Below are 21,879 nucleotides of genomic sequence, written 5' to 3'. Positions count from 1 at the left end.
GTGCTTCCGACCACTTACCCATCTCGAATGTGTTCTGTGTCACTAATAAACCTACTCAGCCCGATGAATGTCACCCTGAATGGGTGGTAAAATCTGAGTGGGGAAAAGCCGACTCTTCTCTTTTCATGTCCGTGTATGATAATATACTTGAAAAGATAAAGGTCCCATTTCAACTGCTTCAACAAGGTTCGCCTGTTCCTGATAATGAGAAGCAGATAATCCTGAATAATTACTGTGCAGAAATTACACATGCCCTACGCTGTGCCGAAAAGGCTGCAGTTCCGACACGAAAAGTTCGAATCGGAAGTGAAAATCCACAGTGGTCTCAGAATGTACAGTTGTCCGAGTCTTGTAATCGATCTAAATTCTGGTATACACTATGGAACGAGTGCGGGCGCCCTCGTCAAGGTGTCTTGAATGATATCAGGCTATATACTAAGCGAAAGTTCGCCAAGACCCTTGCTAAACACCGAACTGACTTAATGGACCAGAATTGCAAAGTGCTTGAAGGTGACCCAAATGCAGTCTGGAAGTATATTAAAAAGAAAAGGAGTCCCAAATCTCGCAAAGAAGAAATTTTGCCAAGTGAAAGTGATTGGAATAAATATTTCACCAACAAAATCTCACCACCAAACAAGGCTCTCTAGGAAGAGTTTGAATAAGGGCTCGACTCCCTTATCGCTCCAAATGACAGAAGTGTTAAATTCTTTGTTACTGTCTCTAGCATCTGTCATATGCTATTTAAACTGAAAAATAAGTAGTATCAAGGCGATTATAATATTCATGGAATACATCTGGATCTTCGGGGTGACAGGGTGTTAAATTATCTTGCTCTTATGTAACAGACGATCTTTGACTTCGATCTTGTCCCCGATGTTTTCTGTGTTGGTGTCGTTACACCAGTTCCCAAAAAAGGGAATGATCCCAGGAACTGTTCATCATACCGCCCGATAACTGTTGCGCCGGTATTCTGCAAACTCATGGAAATGCTTGTTTTCGGTGACCTAAGTGAAGCTTGTTATACTCCCGATTCGCAATTCGGGTTTAAGAGTGGTACTAGTCGCGAACATGTTCATTCGTTGATAGCTAATCTTTTGCTCAGTACTCACGATAATAATGATACACTTGTTCTAGCATGCCACGATGTGCGTAGAGCATTCGACTCCGATATCCACGCACACATACTTAGTTCTGCTTGTAAACGCGGAGTTAACTGTTCGGTTGTCGTTGTATGGAGGATCATGTATAGGAGACTGAGAGTGAAGATTAAAGTCCCCACTCATCGCGGTATGGTGGTTTCCACCGTAGTTATACCTGTCCGTAAAGGTATCCGGCAAGGCTCCATTACTTCCCATCCTCTATACAACAACAGTATTATCGTCCCTCAAGAATCTGCCGAAACGTGCTGCATATATCTAGGTATAGACGTGTCGCTCATCAATTACGCTGATGATATACTTAACGTAAGTAGGTCTGTTTCAAGGGTTGAGGATAACTACAATATATTGAGTGATGAATATGCTAAGATTGGGCTAGCTTTTAATGCTGCCAAGAGTGAAGTAGTTGTTTTTCGTCGCAACGCGAAAGATTCGACCCCGATTAGCGTGCTCCTAGGCGATACTGCGGTGAGCTCAAAGCCATCTCTCACTTAACTTGGACTGCCGATCGCTTCAGATCTGCGGTTTACTCGTGAAGCACTGGTTGAGCATTTTTCAGAAAAGGCACGCAAAGCATACGGACTACTTCTACCCTGCAAACGTATGTATAACCGCCGTATACTCGGAAGGCTCTATTCCGTGTTCGTTATCCCGCATGTTCTGTCACTCTCGCCGTTTTGGTCTCTTTTCACCGAAACACATAAGCGCTCAGTCCGTCGGGTTTACTATAAGTATGCAAAGTATCTTTTAAGTGTTCCGCCATGGGAGAGAAACTCAAGAGTTTCGAAAAATTCCAGCGTTGTGGACCCGACTGCTGCAGCTACTGAGCGAATCGTTCGATTTCGGCGTTCGCTCAATCCTGATCATGATATGTACCGAGCTATCGTAGGCTAGTTTGAATAAGAGTTTGGTATGCTGTATATAGATTTTTATTGAAGTCCTGTTGTTTCTCTTATTGCGTTTTCTTTTTCTCTTTTTTTTCTTTTTTTTTAAATGCTACGTTTTGTAACCTTGTGTTATTTATGATGTGAAATAAAAACCATTCATTCATTCATTCATTTTCCATAATTTTCTTACAAAAAACTAGAGTTTACGGCCAAAAACCCTTATTAGCTCAGATTTTACAGAAATAGTTTATTTTTCGATCCAAAAATAGACTAAAGTTTCAGATTTGAACCAGACAATTGTATTTTCCATAATCTTCTTACAAAAAACTAGAGTTTAAGGTAAATAACCCTTATTAGCTCAGAGTTTTTAAAGAAATAGTTTATTTTTCGATCCATGACTGGACTTAATTTTCATCTATGAGCTAACGAATTGTATTTTCCATAATTTTCTTATAAAAAACTAGAGCTTGCGGCTAAAAACCATTATTAGCTCATATTTTACAGAAATAGTTTATTTTTCGATCAATAACTGGACTTAATTTTCACCTATGAGCCAACGAATTGTATTTTCCATAGTTTTCTTACAAAAAAAACTAGAGTTTACGGTCAAAAACCCTTTTTTAGCTCAGATTTTATATAAATAGGTTTATTTTTCAATCCCAAAATAGACTAAAGTTTCAGATTTGAACCAAAAAATTGTATTTTCCATAATTTTCTTACAACAAACTAGAGTTTACGGCCAAAAACCCTTATGAGCTTAGATTTTACAAAATAGTTTATTTTTAGATCCAAAAATAGACTAAAGTTTCAGATTTGAACCAGACAATTGTATTTTCCATAATTTTCTTACAAAAAACTAGAGTTTACGGCTAAAAACCCTTATTAGCTCAGATTTTACAAAAATAGTTTATTTTTCGATCCAAAAATAGACTAAAGTTTCAGATTTGAACCAGACAATTGTATTTTCCATAATTTTCTTACAAAAAACTAGAGTTTACGGTAAAAAACCCTTATTAGCTCAGATTTTTTATTGAAATAGTTTATTTTTCGATCCATAACTGGACTTAATTTTCACCTATGAGCCAACGAATTGTATTTTCCATAATTTTCTTACAAAAAACTAGAGTTTGCGACCAAAAGCCCTTATTTGCTCAGATTTTACAGAAATATTTTATTTTTCGATCCAAAAATAGACTAAAGTTTCAGATTTGCACCAGAGAATTGCATTTTCCATAATTTTCTTACAAAAAACTAGAGTTTACGGCCAAAAACCCTTATTAGCTCAGATTTTACAGAAATAGTTTTATTTTTCGATCCAGAAATAGACTAAAGTTTCAGATTTGAACCAGAGAATTGTATTTTTCATAATTTTCTTACAAAAAACTAGAGTTTACGGCCAAAAACCCTTGTTAGCTCAGATTTTACAGAAATAGTTTTATTTTTCGATCCATAACTGGACTCAAGTTTCACCTATGAGCCAACGAATTGTATTTTCCATAATTGTCTTACAAAAAACTAGAGTTTACGGTCAAAAACCCTTATTAGCTCAGATTTTACAGAAATAATTTATTTTTCAATCCAAAAATAGACTAACACAAAACTCAATTCCTCCTAGCATTATTTCAACTAAATACTTGGCTCCATCCCCCTCCCCAGATAGTTCAGAAAGACGCAATAGCCTTATTTATGCTGAAGCATTTCTAGTCGTATGTTTACCTGTATATTTAATAAGTACCATTTTTCACCCCATCCACAAAACTCAATTCCTCCTAGAATTATTTAAACTAAATACTTGGCTCCATCCCCCTCCCCAGAAAGTTCAGAAAGATGCAATACCCTTATTTATGCTGAAGAATTTCTAGTCGTATGTTTACCTGGATATTTAATAAGTACCATTTTTCACCCCACCCTCAAAACCCAATTCCTCCTAGCATTATTTAAACTAAATACTTGGCTCCAACCCCCTCCCCAGAAAGTTCAGAAAGACGCAAAACCATATTTATGCTGAAGCATTTCTAGTCGTATGTTTACCTGGATATTTAATAAGTACCATTTTTCACCCCACCCACTCACTCTCTATCACGTTTAACTCTTAAAAGACAACTAGAACTATACATTTCCAACCAAATAAACCTTTTCTAAAGTTCAAACGACCACCCCTTCCATAAAACCTTATATGCCCTTGGGGCATAACTTACAACCTTTACCCCCAGACTCTGGGGAATTGTTTCAACCCCAAAGGCCTTGTTATATGATCTTTGGACTATTTTTGAGCAAATGGCTATCTCAAAAGTTCTATAGGATGCGTTTGGGGAAAATATGGCTTGTGAGGGGGGGGGGGTGGCTGCCTTCCGATCACTTTGACTCTTAAAAAAGGCACTAGAACTTCTCATTTCCAATCCAAAGAGCCCCCTCTGAGGTTTATATGACCACCCTTTATATGAAAACCTTATATGCCCTCGGGGCACAACTTACAACCCTTGCTCTGAGGTATGTTGGGGGGGGTCATCAACAAAGACATAGTTTGCAGACCTTTCAACTATGCTGAACAAAATGGCTGTTTCAAAATTTTGATTCGATATGTTTGGAAAAATGATGGGCTTGGGGAGGGGCTTGTTGCCCTCCAATCACTTTGACTATTTAAAAGAACACTAGCCTTTTCAATTGCCAATTGAATGAGCCCTTTACGAAGTTTCTATGACAAAATATGGCCATCTCAACATTTATCGATGCGTTACGGGAAAAAAGAATGTGTGAGGGGGGGGGTATCTGTCCTAAGATCACTTTGAGTCTTAAAAGGGCACTAGAAATTCTGATTACCGACTCAATGACCCCCTCCGAAGTCTATACGACCACTCTTTCTATGAAAACCTTACATGCCCCGAGGACATAACTTACAACCCTTTCCCTGAAGGCTGTGAAGGGATTGTCATCCTAAAAGACATAATTTCCGGACCTTTCAACTACGCCGAACAAAGTGGCTGTCTCAAAATTTTGATTGGATGTGTTGTGTGAAATGATGTGTGTGGGAGGGGGGTTGGTTGCCTTCCAATCACTTTTGACTATTTAAAAGAGCATTAGCCCTTTGAGTTTCCAATCGAATGATCGCTTTTCGAAACAGTGTATGTCGAAGTTTCTTTGACAACTCCTTCTATAAGAAGGAGCCCTGGTCTAAAAAATAAACAAAAAGAGCAAATAAAATTTTATTTTATATAAAATTGCTATTTCAACCAAATGTATATTTTAAATTGCTAAATATTCAATGAATTGGATGGAAGTGTAAAACATACTTTTTTGTCTCGAATATGATGCAAGCCATGTATTCACTTGTCCTTTGTGTGCGCGTTTACAATTAGACTTTCGACAATTCATCTGATTCTCATTACATTTTTTACTATATCTGTTAAAACATGTTCACGAAGTAAATGCAGATTTTAATTGTTAACAAAATGTTGAATACTTAAGAAATTAAGTATTTTAGAGTACAATCTGGAGTTCAATGGTCTATCAATGGTTTATTTGTTCAGTAGACTTTTCTTGTAAGCAATTGCTAGCACCAACTCTTCATTATAAATTGAAGCAAAGGTCCAAATGATGTATGTCGAAGTTTCTATGACAACTCCTTGCCCTGGTCTAAAAAACAAACAAAAAGAACAAAAAATATTTATAGTGCCCACATCGCTCTTTACTCAGGCAGCGATATTGCGCTGCCTATGATTACAAAATATAATAAATTCTTTAGTTTGAAATTGCCTAACCAAAGAAATCAACTGAGAAAATTACCTGACTTTCGAAAGAGGGAGAAAACACCCCCAAAAAGGCGAGCGATCTTGTTTAAAATTACACTATCATATTTAGCATACCAGATACCAATATTATACAGACTTCAAACGCCTATCTACAAAAAGGGAAATCGTGTAATCAAACAGGTCATGGTAACGAACTGTAAGTAAGGAGCGACCCGGCTCAATAGTAACCAAAACTCTAAGAAACGGAATTACTGATACCAGTAGATACATCAAACGAATTGGATTTTTATGCTCATTTAAAACATATAAGTTTCATTAAGCTTAGTCTTACGCATCAAAAGTTACGAGCCTGAAAAAATTGTCTTATTTAAAAAAAAAGGGGGGAACCTCCCCCTAAAAGTGATAGAACTTTAATGAAAACAAAACTATCATATTCAGCGTATTAGAAAACCTTACAGTAGAGGTTTCAAGCTCCTATCTGCAAAAATGTGGAATTTTGCATTTTTGCCAGAAGAGAGATTACGGATGCGTGTTTATTTGTTTTTTTCCCACAGGGCTGATCGTATCGATCCAGTGGTCATAAAATATCGCGAGAGGGCTCATTCTAACGGAAATTGAAAGTTCTAATGCCCTTTTTAAATGACCAAAAAGTGGAGGACAACTAGACCCCCTCTCACGCTCATTTTTTTCCAAAGTCACACGATCAAAATTTTGAGATATCTATTTTTGTCAGCATAGTCGAAAACCTAATAATTATGTCTTTGAGGATGACTTAATACCCCGCAGTCCCCGGCGGAAAGGCTGCAAGTTATGAACTTTGCCCATTGTTTACATATAATATTTGTCATTTGGAAGTATGCAGACGTTTTCAGGAAGGGTTTTGCTGGTGGGGAGAGGGGTCAGAGGAGGGGATACGTGGGAGGAACTTTCCATGGAGGATAGTCATGGGGGGAACGGACATTTCTATGAGGGGGGCGCCGGATTTCCCAGCATTATTTAAAAAACGATCAGAAATTAAATAAAAAAACAAGTTTTTTCAACTGAAAGTAAAGAGCAACATTACAACTTAATACAAACATAAATAATTACGTATATGAGGGGTTCTCCCCCTAGTCAATACCTCGCTCTTTACGGTAAAGTTTGTTTAGTACTTTCAAAAAAGAACTATTTATTTCAATTAAACGGCCTTCGTGATTCAGGGGTCATTCTTAAAGAATTGGAACAAAATTTGAACTTTAGCGTAATGACCGTGGTATTGACTAGGGGGGGGGGGAATCCCTCATTTGCTTAATGAAAATATACGAATATAGAAGTTCGTTACGTAAGTTATTTCGTAAGTTACGTCAGATCAAATCTTCGAGAAAGCCATTTAGCCAAAAAAAGTAAAACTGATATGCAAATTAAATTTTAATTATTCATGTACGGTGAGCCAAAATAAAAAAAAACGTTGAGAAATTAAATAAAAAAAAGTTTTTTTGTTTTTAACTGAAAGTAAGGAGCGTCATTAAAACTTAAAACGAACAGAAATTATTCCGGACATGAAAGGGGCCGTCCCCTCCTCAATATCTTGCTCTTTACGCTAAAGTTTTTATTGTTTTAAAAAACAGAGTTGTGAGAAAGAGTCAAACTTTAGCGTAAAGATCAAGGCGTTGAGGAGGGGACAGCCCCTTTTATATACGGAATAATTTCGTTTTCGTTTTAAGTTTCACTGTCGCTCCTTACTTCCAGTTAAAAAAAAACTTGTTTTTTTTTATTTAATTTTTCAAAGAAGGTGATCACGAAAGCATGTCTATTTGTTTGTTTGTTCTTTTTTTTCTCAGGGGTGATTGTGTCGAGCCAATGATTTATGAACTCCAGAGAAGACTCATAGACAAGTTTTAGTGACAATTTTGGAAAAAAAGGGTGCCAAAAGGCCATCGAGTGAAAATTCAGAGACAGCCAATTGACTTAAAATAGTATATAAAAAATTGCATACTGAGCGTTCGAGTTTCAGAGGCAGTAATACCACAAAGTGGTGCATTCGTTCCTAAATATAAATAAAATAAAATAAAGCATGTTTTTTAAACTGAAAGTAAGGAGGAACATTAAAACTTAAAATGAACAGAAATTAAATGCATATGTGAGGGGGATTGCTCCTCCTCGACACCTCACTATTTACGCTAAAGTTTTTAGTACTTAAAAAAAAAGCTTATTATTGTTTTAATTAAACGAACCTTGTGTTTCAGGAGTTGTTCTTAAATAATAGGAGTTTCCGGGAAATTCCCTCAGTGTAAAATTTCTCCTGAAAAATTCACCCCCCAGTAAAATTCCCTACCCATGGAAAATTAATCCTAAGGAAAATCCTCCATTGCAGACAATATGTGCTCCCCCCCCCCCAAAAAAAAAGTATGCAAACTTCCCAATATCAAATACTATACGTAAACAATGGGCAAATTTTATTACTTAAAGACCCAAGGGGTGTGGGAGGTCATGATATCTCCAAAAGCATCGTTATTCGGCCTTTCAACTATGCTGAACAAAATGGTTACCTCAAAATTTTAACCGGACGATTTTGAGAAAAAAGGGATGTGGGACTGGGCCTAGTTGCCCTCCAATCTTTTTGGTCACTTAAAAAAGCCACTAGAGCTTTTAATTTTCGTTCAAATGAGCCCTTTTATGGTATTCTAGGACCCTTGGGTCGATTCGATCACCCCTCGGTTACTAGAAATTCATTTCTAACCCCTCGGCTGCCGGGAACATTTTAGAACATTTTAGAATATGGGTACTGTGGGGTAATAGCACCCCTCTTATTGCAGACAATCTTTTATCTGTAGTCTTGCTAACTAATAGGTTGAACCTCCTGCCCATACACACTGAAACAACGCTGAGGTTTCAGTCCAGAACACATATACTTAAATCAGGCACCTAAAGATGATCTTATTTCGAGAGACACAACATTTTACATATGGGGGGGGGGGGTAACTCCGAAAAAAATAATACGCAAATTCTATAGACATCACCGATAAATTATAAAACAACCCCTAAAAACCTTGCTATCATTTTTTGATGGGAATATAAAGCAATCCCTAAAGACCTTGTTATCATTTTTTGGCGTAAATATAAAACTATCTTTAGAAACCTTGATACCACTTTTTTAAGGGAATTTAAAACAATCCCTACAAACCTTGATATCATTTTTTGAAGGGAATATAAAACAATCCGTAAAGGGTATACAAAACAGTCGCCGAAAACCTCGTTAACATTTTTTGAAGGGAATATTAAACAATATCTAAATCCTTGATATCATCTTTTGAAGGGAATATAAAAAAATTCCTAAAAACCTTATTATAACTTTTTGAAGGGAATATAAAACAACCCCTGGAAACGTGGTTATTATTTTCAAAAGGAATATAAGACAATCCCTAAATACTTTGATATCGTTTTTGGAGGGAATATCAAACAATCCCTAAAAACCTTGATAACATTTTTGAAGGGAATATCAAACAATTTCTACAAATTATGATATAATTTTCTGAAGGGAATATCAAACAATCCCTAAAAACCTTGATATCATTTTTTGAAGGAATTTTGAAGGGGATATCAAACAATCCCTAAAAACATTGCTATCATTTTTTGAAAGGAATATCAAACAGTTCCTAAAAACCTTGATAATATTTTTTGAAGGGAATATCAAACTGTCCCTAAAAACCTTGATATCATTTTTTGAAGGGAGTATCAAACAATTTCTAAAAACCATGATATCATTTTCTGAAGGGAATATTGAACAGTCCCTAAAAATCTTGATATCATTTTTTGAAGGGACTATCAAACAATCCCTAAAAACTTGATATCATTTTTTGAAAGGAATATCAAACACTCCCTCAAACACTGATATCATTTTTGAAAGGATTATCAAATGATCTCTAAAAACCAGATATCATTTTTTGAAGAGATATCAAGATATCATTTGAAGAGATATGAAAGGAATATCAAGCAATTCCTAAGAACCTTGATATTATTTTTTGAAGGGAATATCAAACTGTCCCTAAAAAACTTTATATCATTTTTTGAAGGGAGTATCAAACAATTTCTAATAACCATAATATCATTTTCTTAAGGGAATATTAAACAGTCCCTAAAAATCTTGATATCATTTTTTGAAAGGAATATCAAACACTCCCTAAAACATTGATATCATTTTTGAAAGGATTATCAAATAATCTCTAAAAACCTGATATCATTTTTTGAGGAGATATCAAGATATCATTTGAAGAGATATGAAAGGAATATCAAGCAATTCCTAAGAACCTTGATATTATTTTTTGAAGGGAATATCAAACTGTCCCTAAAAAACTTTATATCATTTTTTGAAGGGAGTATCAAACAATTTCTAATAACCATAATATCATTTTCTTAAGGGAATATTGAACCGTCCCTAAAAATCTTGATATCATTTTTTGAAGGGACTATCAAACAATCCCTAAAAAACTTGATTTTCTGAAAGGAATATCAAACACTCTCTAAAACATCGATATCATTTTTGAAGGGATTATCAAACAATCCCTAAAAACCTTGATATCATTTTTTGAAGGGAGTATCAAACAATTCCAAAGAACCTTGATTTCATTTTTGAAGGGAATTCAAACAATGCCTAAATACCTTGATATCATTTTTTGAAGAGATTATTAAACAATACGTAAAAATAATTTTTTTTTTTTTTTTTTTTATTTATTTAAAAAAATGTTAAATTGTAATTAAGTTGTAAAATAAAAAGTTAAAAAAAAAGTTAAATTGAGTTAATTTGTATTGAATGGTATGAAAAGAGTAGAAAGAGTGAATGAGTTTTGGTTTATGATAAAAGATTGAGTGACGCTGCTCAAGTCACAATAGTGGCTTAATAGAACGTCATACGTTCTTACCATTTCTACGTTTGTTGATAATGTTATTCAAAAAATGTGTTGTAAGTGCCAGTTAAGTATGATGTATTATTAGTTGAAAATAAAAGTCAAGTCAAGTCAAAAAAAACCTTGATATCATTTTTTGAAGGGAAATCGGCCTAAAGACCATTCCCTTTTAAGCAATTGCATGACTTTGGCAAACAAAAGACCCAACATATCTTAATTCTTAACGAGCTTCAGAGGTTTAGATCAAACAAAGCAACATTAAAATTACTTCCGCAAAATACATACATGCTAACAGCCTGAAGTTGTACAGTGTTGATAATCTGTATACTTAATATACTAATAAGGACCATGGCTGCTATTCAATTTCAGATCATATAAAGATAAAAACAAAAAAGTTATACACTCCCATGGGTTTTGGTAAATACTACATTTCAAGTTAAATTTGTATGATTGCTCAAAGGTACAAGTTTAGAGAAACCAGTCTTTGGCAAAGAATCTCTCGCCGGAAACATCTTCTATAATTTGCTGAATTCAAATTCAAATGAGAATTATTGCTGCGAATAATATACTATATAGGAATTAAAAGTAACACGTAATTTCAATAAAAAATCCGATTTCTTTCATGAAAACACCTGAAACCATATAGAGGTGCCTACAATTTTATAATTATGGTCTTATGGGATGGGGAATGGGATTGGGATAGGTCATAGAAGTTTTAAAGGGTGTTTTAATTTCATGAAAGGAAGTGAAGAGTTAATTTAAATAGAACGGGGTGGACGTGGAACCACTGCAGTCAGTAGCGGTTTTAGACGTCATAGTCTAGGGGAAGGGGGGCAAGGTATAGGCAGGAGTGTAAAAAATGCAAAATTAAAGGAATTTCATCTCAGATATCGGAAATACTGGGGACAGCTGCTTTCCCCCTGAACAGCCCTAGAGTCCCCACTAACTACAACTGTTTTGGCCTCAGGTGGTTTAGTGCTGCAATAAGCTGATATTAGTAGTAGTAGTAATAGCAGTGAGTGTTCATGATTTGTTAAATCATTTTATTTTTTTGTAAGCAAATGATATTACGCAATTTTAAAGTTTCATCTCTTTTTTACACTAATATCTAAAGGTTAGAAATAATATTACTTGAAAAGTATATTTGATTGGATAAAGTAAGAATGAATCAGGCACGTACATTTGTTTTAGGAGCGGGGTTAATAGAAACACTGATTTTATTTAACAATTTGAACTTGGGGTGCCCAAAAACTCGAAAAACTCATGATTTCGGGTGACCTGGGTCCCGATTCCGAATGACAAATATAAAAGTTTTAAAGTAGGCCTATTAGAAGTTTAAGAAACTCCTCTCCCAGGTTAGGGAGCAAGAAGTTAGGGGTAAAAAAGAGTAAAGTTTCTCCAGTGCTATTGAAGGTATATAGATCGTTGAACTGACGTTTTGTTTGATGGGTCTCTTTACGGAAGCAGTTAGTAAGCCTGCCGGCCAACCTTGAGGTTTGGTCCCCAACCTGGAAATCAAATCTAGGGTCCCGAGTCGCCAATCAGAGCATCAACCCAATCCGCTACTACTGTGTCAGTTATTATTACTATTACTACTAGCAACTCAGTGCAGCACCAAGCCGCCTGAGGCCAACACAGCTAAGCATGCTAAGCAAGCTCTTCTATCCCAATCTATTGAAAGTATCGCTCTTTACACTCTCCCAAGAAGTACCATTTCCCTTAAATCTTTCCTTTCGATATCCTCCCACCCCATTTGGGAACGACCTGCTTTTCGTTTACCCCTAGACGGTTGGCCGACAAGGACAATTTATGGCAATCTGTCATCCTTCATCCGCAGAATGTGGCCTAGCTACCTTAATCTTTCTCTCACTATAGCCTTCGAAAGCGGTATTGAACCATATTTTTCGTTGAAATTACTCTTTGAGATACGACCAGTCAGTTAGGTACCCAAAACAATCCGTAGGCAATTTCTCTAAAAAGCATCTAGCAAAACCTCCTCCGTTTCTTGGAGCACCCACGCTTCAGAATCCATATATTATGAGAATTTCTGGATCAATTCCTCTTTGGAGAAGGCCAGGCTATTGAAACATTAGTTTCGGTTTTGTACAAAATTAATCATTAAGAGCAGAATATGTTGTGTCAATATATTTTACATGTGTTTCTTTTATATGTCGAGGAAAAAAGTTCTATATAAATCATCATCCGGAATTTTGGGTTGAATGAATCTTCTCTCATCTCCTTCTCTTTTGGATTATTAGGGAGAACTTTTCGCATAATCTCACTACCGGAAATAAATTCAGGGCCATGCAGCGGGTTACCTTTCTGCGATCATAATATTCTATATGATCGGGCCAGGGGGTAAGTTGGAAACGCTTCCTTCTAAACTATACCGATCTATACCCAGCCCAGGGTAGGTTTAAAATGACAATTAATCATTCCTGTAGATATAATTATACAATTTCATGCTAACTACAAAAAAGGCGTAAATTATAAGCTTAATCAAACCGAGACTCGTGACGGAAAAAAGTAAGAACAGATGATTCCCTTGAAAAAAGTTGCTTGGCTTATCGCCAAATTATCTTGAATACACTTACATAAATCTATAACTTGCAATTCATGCGAAGATCATTGCAAAAAAGAACATAAATATAAAATGCTTAAGCAACAAGTAATTTATAGTTATTAAGAGAGGAAAATGGTGTGGCCTTAGTTATGCACCTGAGCCAAAATGGCTCTGCTTTAGTGACACACCCATAATTTAGCTTTATAGGAATCGAATACAACCCTGAAGCACCTTATGCCATATCAAAGATTGCTAAATACAAAAAATAGATACATGCAATGATAATTCGGTTTGCAAGAGCTAAACTTAGCCACACAAAGAAGTATTAACCTCTTTTTGTAAACGAAAAAAAGAAGGTTTACAACTCTCTAAATGGAACGGGTCTGGTTACCTTCGTCTACTATATCAATAGCCCAAACAACGTTGGAAAGTAGAAATTAAAACGTATTAAAGAATGACCACGTTCAGGAGATAACTTGACAAGTCCGTTAAACCCACATTAGACTTAGAGAAAATTCAAGACAGAAACCCATTGATAGTTCTTGTTCAAAGTACCAATCATGTGGTAGTGTAAATCTCCATCTATTATCATAATTTTTTTTTTTGGGGGGGGGATTCTTATTTGAATGAAAATACAAAGTACTTAGAGGTCTTTTAGAATAGAGCTAGTCAAAAAACTCCCACTGGAAACAGAGAATTGTTACAATTTGTGCTATCAATCTTTAACTTTCGGGAATATACGTGCAACCGAAATAAGTGAAGAGTTAATAAGTTGCTTTGACACCAAATACCACAGTAATTGTAAACGGTGGGATTAGTCAATTTTATTTCTGAATATAAAACACAAATTCAAAGATTTCTATGAATGGGGAGCTTCAACCTGACAAAAAATGATTCATTACATAAACATCAGGAGAAATTAGTACGGTGAAAGTTAGGTGTAAAGAGTATGGGTAAGTGAAAAGAGTGAAAACTGGCACTATTGTCAACAGAAAAAGCTAGCAGCGTCATCTAGCATTTAGGGACACTTGATATTTGTGTTGGTACAATAATAAGAATAATTATTTTCTTTAGTGTAATTAAGTTACTTAGTGTAATTATGGTATAATTATATTAGTAATAAGAATCTAATCGCAGTTCCTGACAGAAAAATGATTACAGAACTTGAAAAAATGCCTAGTACCGGCACATGCTAGATGACGTTGATAGTCTTTTTTTCCGTTGGCATTAGCGCCAGTTTCCACTCTTGTAAGTTAGATTTACTGTTTGATTTGGCGCGCTCTAATTAAAAGAGGTAGGAATTGCCCTCACTTTAGTTTTACAGGACTTTAAAAATTTTACAGCTAATTTTGAACATTTCGCTTTCTTCAAATTAAATAAGAGCTTTATGATATTATATCTAATTTTATGTAACAAAAGTTTGCTAAAAAACAAATCCAACAAATTGTTATTTTAAAACCTAAATTATTAATTTGTTAGCATTTTAATTTTATGTAAAATCTCTATTTCAACCAAACGTATATTTTAAATTGTTAAATATTAAATGAATTGGATGGAAGTGTCAAACATACTTTTTTGTCTCGAATAAGATGAAAGCCATCTATTCACTAGCATTTACCATTAGACTTTCGACAATTCATCTGATTCTCATCGTATTTTTTACTATATCTATTAAAATATGTTCATGGAATAAATACAGATTTTAATTGTTAACAAAATGTTGAATACTTAAGAAATTAAGTATTCTAGAGTACAATCTGGAGTTCAATGGCCTACTAATGGTTTATTTATTGTGTAGACTTTTCTTGTAAGTAATTCCTTAGTACCAAATATTCATTGTAAATTGAAGCAAAGAGGTCCAAACGTTGTATGTCAATTAGGAGACGGCCACTTGTACCCCTATATTTTATCCTCTCCTTTCAATTTTGAAAAAATACTTTTTTTTGGGTATTTTACTTAAAAATTTGAAAAGCACAAAAAATTGCCCTACAAGGTTTTGAAAAATAAATCCCCCCCCCATCTATGTTCCATGTTTTTCATGAATTTGTGCCACTGGTTCATACGTGTTAATTAACAATTTAGTAGCGCTCCTAACGGGACGTGAGGTTAATTCATATTCTTATGTATTGAAGCCCTAGCTTGAAGTTTAGAAAAATTTTAATTAGAAGGCCTAACGAAACATCTACTAATCTTTGCAAATTCACTGCAATAACCTCACATAGTAACCTATCTCGTTTGCAAATATATATAAAATCAAGAAATGTCTAGTGAATTATTATGTAATTAGAATACAATGAATATAAATTAATTGAAAGTATATTCGCATAGTCCCTGAGAACCACTAACAAATTGTTAAGCCTCTTCCTACGAAATTTCGTATTTTTATTTTCCATGGAGGTTGCTTTTGTTGTTTTCGTAACAGAAGGAGTAGGCTAATTGTATTGAATTAGTGCCCGTGGAAGGCATGGTGTGAGGGAGGGGAGGGGGCGGAACAAAGGCCCTCCTATGCTGTTTTCTGGCCACAGATCCCGTCATCTCAAAAGAGTTCGCAACTTCAAAGTTTTTAATCAATCAATCAATTTACTAATACTAAAAAAAAACTGTTACAAACTTAAAGCAGTTACTAAGCCTGAGAAGCTTTGCTTGAAATGGGCGACACAAAACAAAAATAAATCACTTTTGTAAAGCACATACAATAAAAACACTGGAACAAGACAAGGACATTTAACAGATAGGAGATTTAGAAGGAGATTTAACATATAACTGAAAATAATTTTAAAAGAAGAGAAGAAGGACATATAAATTAGGATAGAATTAAAAAAAGAAAAAGAGAAAAATTACTAAACTGGAAAGACCCGACGAGAGACTACCTTTACAGAAAGAAATTAGGGACATCAGGAGGGATGTAGTTCCATAGTAGAGTTGATTGATAAACAGGAGACATCTGAGCTGCTGTCGATGATCGTTTAGGTAAAATAAATCTGCGAGAAGAACTACTTAAAGAAGAAGAGTGCCTACCTGAGCCTCTCCGTGAGAAAAACTACTTCAGAGGCAGTGGAAGTGTACCTAGAAAAGCAGAATGCGCTAAATAAAGACACTTTTACATACAGTACGATCCAGCGGATCTATTCCAGTATCATTATAAAGATCAGAGGAAGGGTAAAGCCAAGGGAGAAGAAAAGTAGCCTTCACTGCCCTTATTTCGGGATCTTTGAAGTGAGCGGAGAAGAGATTTGCTAGTACTACCCAAGACAGAGTGACAATAAGAAAGGTAAAGAAAAATAAATGCAAAGAAAAAATATAGAAAGGTAAAAAAAAATGTGAAATGATGACAGGTCCACTGCAGCAATGACAAAGTTATTGTCGTCAGGAAAAAGAACAGAATGCACATGGGGATGAAGACCATCAACAAGATCATTAATATAAATTAAAAACAAAAGTGGCCCAAGCACAGATCCTTCTGGGACACCTTTCAATATAGGCAAAGTAGAGGGGAAGGTACCGTTAACCGAAACAAACTGACATCTCCCTGAGAGGTAAGACGTTAACCATTCTAGTGGGACACCATGCGCTTCAAATAAAGATAGTTTAGACATAAGAACAGAGTGGTCGCCTTGCCAAATGCCTTTGAAAAATCAAGAAATAGACCCAAAACACACAAGCTCTTCTCCAGATTGATACGCACAAACTCAGTGGCATCTGAAAGTATGTAGTAGTAGTAGTGCAAGGTAGAGAAAGTGGGACGAAAACCATGCTGATGGTTATTTATGAGAGAATTTCTGGCATTCGTAAATGAAGAGAGTCTAAGATACACTACTTTTTCAACAACCTTAGAGGTGACGGGAAGAAGAGAAATATGTCTATAGTTTGAAATTAGAGACGAATCATATTTTTCATGCAAAGGTACGACATTAGAAACTTTAAATGAATGAGGAAAAACACAAGAAGAAAAAGAGAGGTTAGTTATGTGTAAGATGGGGTTAGAAACAAACTGACCAGTTTGTTTAAGTATATTATTACTCAAACCAACACTATCAATTGAACGGCTGCTTGGAAGCTGAAAAACAATACTAAAAATCTCAGTATCGCTGCATGGGGAAAGGAAAAAAGATTTTTCTGCTAAGGGAACACTACTTACTCGACTCTGGGGTGGAATAGTAACTGAAGGAAGTGTGGTGAAATACGAACTGAAGGCACTCAAAGAGCAGTTTTTGTCCACAATGAATCCATCAGCATTCCTTTAAGGACATGGGGAAGACTGTTTGAGTTTCTTGCGGAAAAAAGCTTCATTAACTACAGTCCAAACCTTGCGCAAATTCTCCTTAAACTCATCAATTCGAGATGAAAAATACAGGTTTTTGGCTGCACGTACTGAAAAAATAAGCACATTTTTTTAATGTTTGTACTTCAAAAGATCATCCTGTGTCTTACTTTTACATGCAGCCTTGAACAGAGACGTCTTCATATGTGTAGCATTTATCACACCTCTAGACATCCATGGGCATTTGGTGTAGAATTTCTTGGCCTCTTTCTAAGAGAAAAATGGTTATCTAACAGAATTCCCATACGACCCAAAAATACACTCTTTGTACATTCAACATCATTAGCTTCAAGAACACTAGACTGATTATACTCTGAAGACTATGTATTTAGTTAGAAAATTTCTTTATCAGTAAAATTTCTAAAAGAAGGCTCACCCTACTCATCCACGGCGATCTCATTCTTAGGTACAAATAGTGATAGATAAAAAAAATGATAGTGATAGATAGATAGGGAAGTGATAAAAAAAAATCAGTGAAAACAAGACCAGAAATAAACTTCAAATTAGGAGAATGAGAAATCAAAGTAGCAATAATAATTGAAAATTTTCAATAAGTAATAATAGCAAGAAGCACTGTTTTATGTGAACTTTCTAAGCTTGGTTGAGCCCGTCAAGGCTTTTTTCCTAAGACTGTGATGACAGCTTGTCTGCAATGGTACACACTGCTCTGAGACTATATCTTGCTATTTCGCCTTGAACTGACAGTATGTTTATTGAAATTAACTAAAAAAACTTTTTCCACAGAATAAGTTTTTTAAAGGCAATAAAGAACTCCATTACACTAAAAAAGAGCAAAATAGAATTAAATACTCTATTAAGCGTAAAACTACCACAAATCAGCATAAATGGCACCCAAAACGAACAAAAATTAAAAGAAATAACCGAGTCAAACACAAAACGAGCAGAAATTAACATGAGGAGGGCTCAAAACCCTTATGCCTTTCCAAGGCCGGAACATAATTTGCACTTCAAAGAAAAAAAACACACAAATGAAGTTATTTATTCCTTATACATATATTGATATTTATTCCTTAAAATGCTAATAATATTTCATTTATTACAGTTACAAAAGTGAAAACATTAAAAAAAAGAAATTCAGTACAGTGTAAATTATATTTCAGTAAAGTGCAACTTATATTTTTCTTAAACATACTGGGCAAATTGCATAACTGTGGGGGGGTAGATCTGCGCAATAGTCCTAGAGATACAGTTACAATACCGTTCAGCTACGCTTAACAAAATGGCTATCTTAAATTTTGATTGGAAGTGTATGGAAAATTATGAGCTAAAGAGGAGGGTTGACTGTCCTCCAATCGCTTTTGACTCTTAAAAAGGGGGACTAGAACTTTGAATTTTCCAATCAAATTAGCTCCTTTAAAATATCAATGATATTACTAGCTAAGACAAAGCTGCGCAGCTATGATATTACTTATATGCCCATTAATACTTGAATGCGTATAGTTTTTTCGTATAATTGAAACCCACCCTAAACGATCAACTTAATTCCCTTAGTGTCTTTATTTACAGTAACCGTAGAAGTGGTATCAAAACTATACACTTAGTGTCTTTCTTTTAGTTCAAAATCCGTCACAACTTACCCTGAAAAGTCTAACTCAAATAATGTAAGCTGTTATATTGATATTGCATTGTCACTTATAGACAATTTAAATGATCATAGTTAGTTTTGGTTTACCTCAGCATCCGAATAAATATTCCTTGAAAGCTTTACCATAATACACTTAGCTGGTGTAGTAGCAAGATTTGTAGTAGCAGTAGTAGCATTAGTAGTAGTGTGCACTAGTACCTTTTTTTCAATATCCCCTTCAACGCACGATGAAATTTTTAACTTAATACCATCAACCGGTCCTGAAGCATTGCTGATACGTCCTCTTGACAACCTATATGGTCATAGTGTGTTTCAATTAATTTCAGTACAGTTACAATATTGCCCAAAATTTTTGCCTTAATACCCTTAGGTTTATTAGCAGTAGCAGCAGCATCAGTAATAGCAGTAGTACCAGTAGGAATAGAGTTAGTAGTAGTAGTCTTAGCTTTAGTAGCAGTAGTAGTAGTAGCAGTAATAATAATAGTAGCAGTAGTAGTAGTTCTAGGAGCAGAGGCAGTAGTATTATGATGCGAATATCGTCTTTTGGTTAAATCAACATCCCCCACAACAAGCGTTGTAAGTTTTAACTTCACACATGAAACTGTTCCTAAAATATTGCTGATATGCCCTTTTGACAACCTGCATACGGATAGCTAGTTGTCATCCGTGCAACGGAAATTTTCAGAAATATTCTGGGAAAATTTCCCCTCATACCCTTTAGGTATAGTTGTAATAGTAGTCAAAGCAGTAGTATTACTGCTCAGCTTAACGCAATCAGCCATTGCTATGACATCGCCGATTTGCTCTTTTGATAACCTGTACATCTATATACTTCTTGAAATTTTCATCTTAATGCTCTTAACCTTACAAGTAGTTGCGATAGAAGTAATTGTTGGAATTATCATAATAGTAGTAGTAGAATTAGTAAATGTTACAGCGGTAGTAGTATTAGTAGTTGTGTGCACATATTGCCTTTTGGTCAATTGATCTTCCCCTTTAAGCATTCTCTGGGAGTTCCAACTTAATGCACAAATCAATTCTTAAGATACATTATTTTGACAATCTAAATGTACATAGTGTCTTTTGTTAGTCCCAATTTGCCATCAATTTTCCCTAAAATTTTTACCTTCATAGACATAGCCTTAATAGTAGTTGCAGTAATAGTGTTGCATTAGTAGTAGAAGTAATAAAAATAGTAACGGTAGTATTAGTAGCGGTAGTAACATGTGCATATTCCCTTTTGGTCATTTAGGTAGTGTGCTATTAAGGCTTTCAAACGCAGCCCTTTGGCGTCACGGCATCCATATCATTTTTCCCATAGGATTTCTACCGCAGCCCTCTGACGTCATTACGTCCCTGTTCCTATGCAAATTCCCACCCCTGGCAAGATTCCCAGGATTCCAGTTTTATTTTATATGATTAATCGGAGTATGGTCAGGATAATACACAAGTTTTAACAATATGGGGAGCTCCAAGCCCCTCGCACCTGTTTCTAGCTGGCAAATTCCTGCCTTGTTTCTAGGCCAAATTCCACATGTCTAGAGGCGTTTCCAGGTAGTAGAAGCCATTTTATTGATCGAGAACCAATTTCTTTCTGAAAGTGGGACAGTCAACATCAACATGAATGCTTATACATTATTGAATATTGAAAGTGTTGATGAAACGGGACCTAGAACGTCTTAGGTGGCGGTGGAAATTACAAGGGGTTCCTGACTAACCCTAGAATGGGACAAGATGTATAATGAATATGTTATAACACTAAGCAAATTCAAGTCGGAAGAACAATTGTGCTTTGCGGCTAAGGTGAATATAGCGCATATAGAGAGACTAAAAGATGTATTAAATGCAGCTGGCGAAATATATTGAAGAGAACAATTTATAGAAAATGCTTAGTCTGTATTTGGTAGTGAAAGTGTTAAAATGGATAGATTTGAGAATAAGAAAATCTTACGTAATCTAGTAAAATTGGAAAAATATCTAGTTTTAGATGATGACTTTCTGGAATTGTCTCTTCAAAGAAAGCTTCTCGAAAAATGCTTAACGATATAATAGGAACTGATTCCCCATCTTTGGACTATTGTATAAAACTTTGTCGTCTTGGTCCCCAAGATTTATTTATAGATATATTAATCGAGAGAAAACAAAATGATATTGTGGTTTTGCTCTTAACCCCTACTTAGATGGCCATTTTGTGACGCTCCTAAGAGACATTTTTTATTGACCCCGAGTCAGATTCTTTTTGGAAGTGAGACAGTCAACATCAAAATATATTTTACAAATGCCCATTATTCTTGTATACTTTGGCCAGCTGGTCATCCTGTGAGAATAGCACTTTTGGTGATGGCTATTATGAAAAGTGTAAATTATGCAATCCGTGTAAATTCTATAGAAGATATGCAGTGCATATTAAAGACTGTAATTCCTGTCTTGAAGATAAGATAAGATTTATTTCTGAAAAATGGCTATCACAAGCCCAAAAGGGCCGAATTCGCACTTTAGCGTCAAATACAGCGAAAAAAGAACAACAAAAACAAACAATCAAACAACAACAGAAAATTATAAAAGGGTCAATGTCAAATACGTGAAAACATTAAAAACAAAAACAAAGTAAACTCATAAATTTAGAAGGTCAATGTCAAGTCAGCAAAAATGCCCCCCCCCCCACAAAAAAACTCGTAAAATTAACAAGGGGATAAAATAAAATAAAAACAAA

At 35.1% G+C, this 21,879-nt stretch overlaps 1 protein-coding gene and 1 long non-coding RNA gene across 3 annotated transcripts in view; one reads left to right on the top strand and one right to left on the bottom strand.

Annotated features, from left to right (window-relative positions):
- The window catches only part of LOC148946226 (uncharacterized), a 52,505-nt gene that overhangs the window by 16,395 nt on the left and 14,231 nt on the right, over window positions 1-21,879 (bottom strand). The window contains exon 1 of one of the 2 annotated variants that reach the window (XR_016142603.1): window positions 10,962-11,061. The exons of the other annotated variant lie outside the window; for it this stretch is intronic. This is a non-coding gene — a long non-coding RNA (uncharacterized LOC148946226). Of the gene's footprint in view, window positions 1-10,961; window positions 11,062-21,879 lie in introns of those variants that run through there. 2 annotated transcript variants of the gene reach the window in all.
- LOC148946227 (uncharacterized) lies at window positions 981-1,652 on the top strand. The gene has a single exon (XM_089097637.1). The coding sequence runs from the start codon at window positions 981-983 to the stop codon at window positions 1,650-1,652; it is 672 nt and encodes a 223-aa protein (XP_088953763.1).

This window comes from Artemia sp. Qi Xiang Cuo, chromosome 12 (genome assembly GCF_049724085.1).
Source record: "Artemia sp. Qi Xiang Cuo chromosome 12, ASM4972408v1, whole genome shotgun sequence".
Classification (NCBI taxonomy): domain Eukaryota; kingdom Metazoa; phylum Arthropoda; class Branchiopoda; order Anostraca; family Artemiidae; genus Artemia; species Artemia sp. Qi Xiang Cuo.
This window is presented reverse-complemented; position numbering and strand designations above follow the sequence as displayed.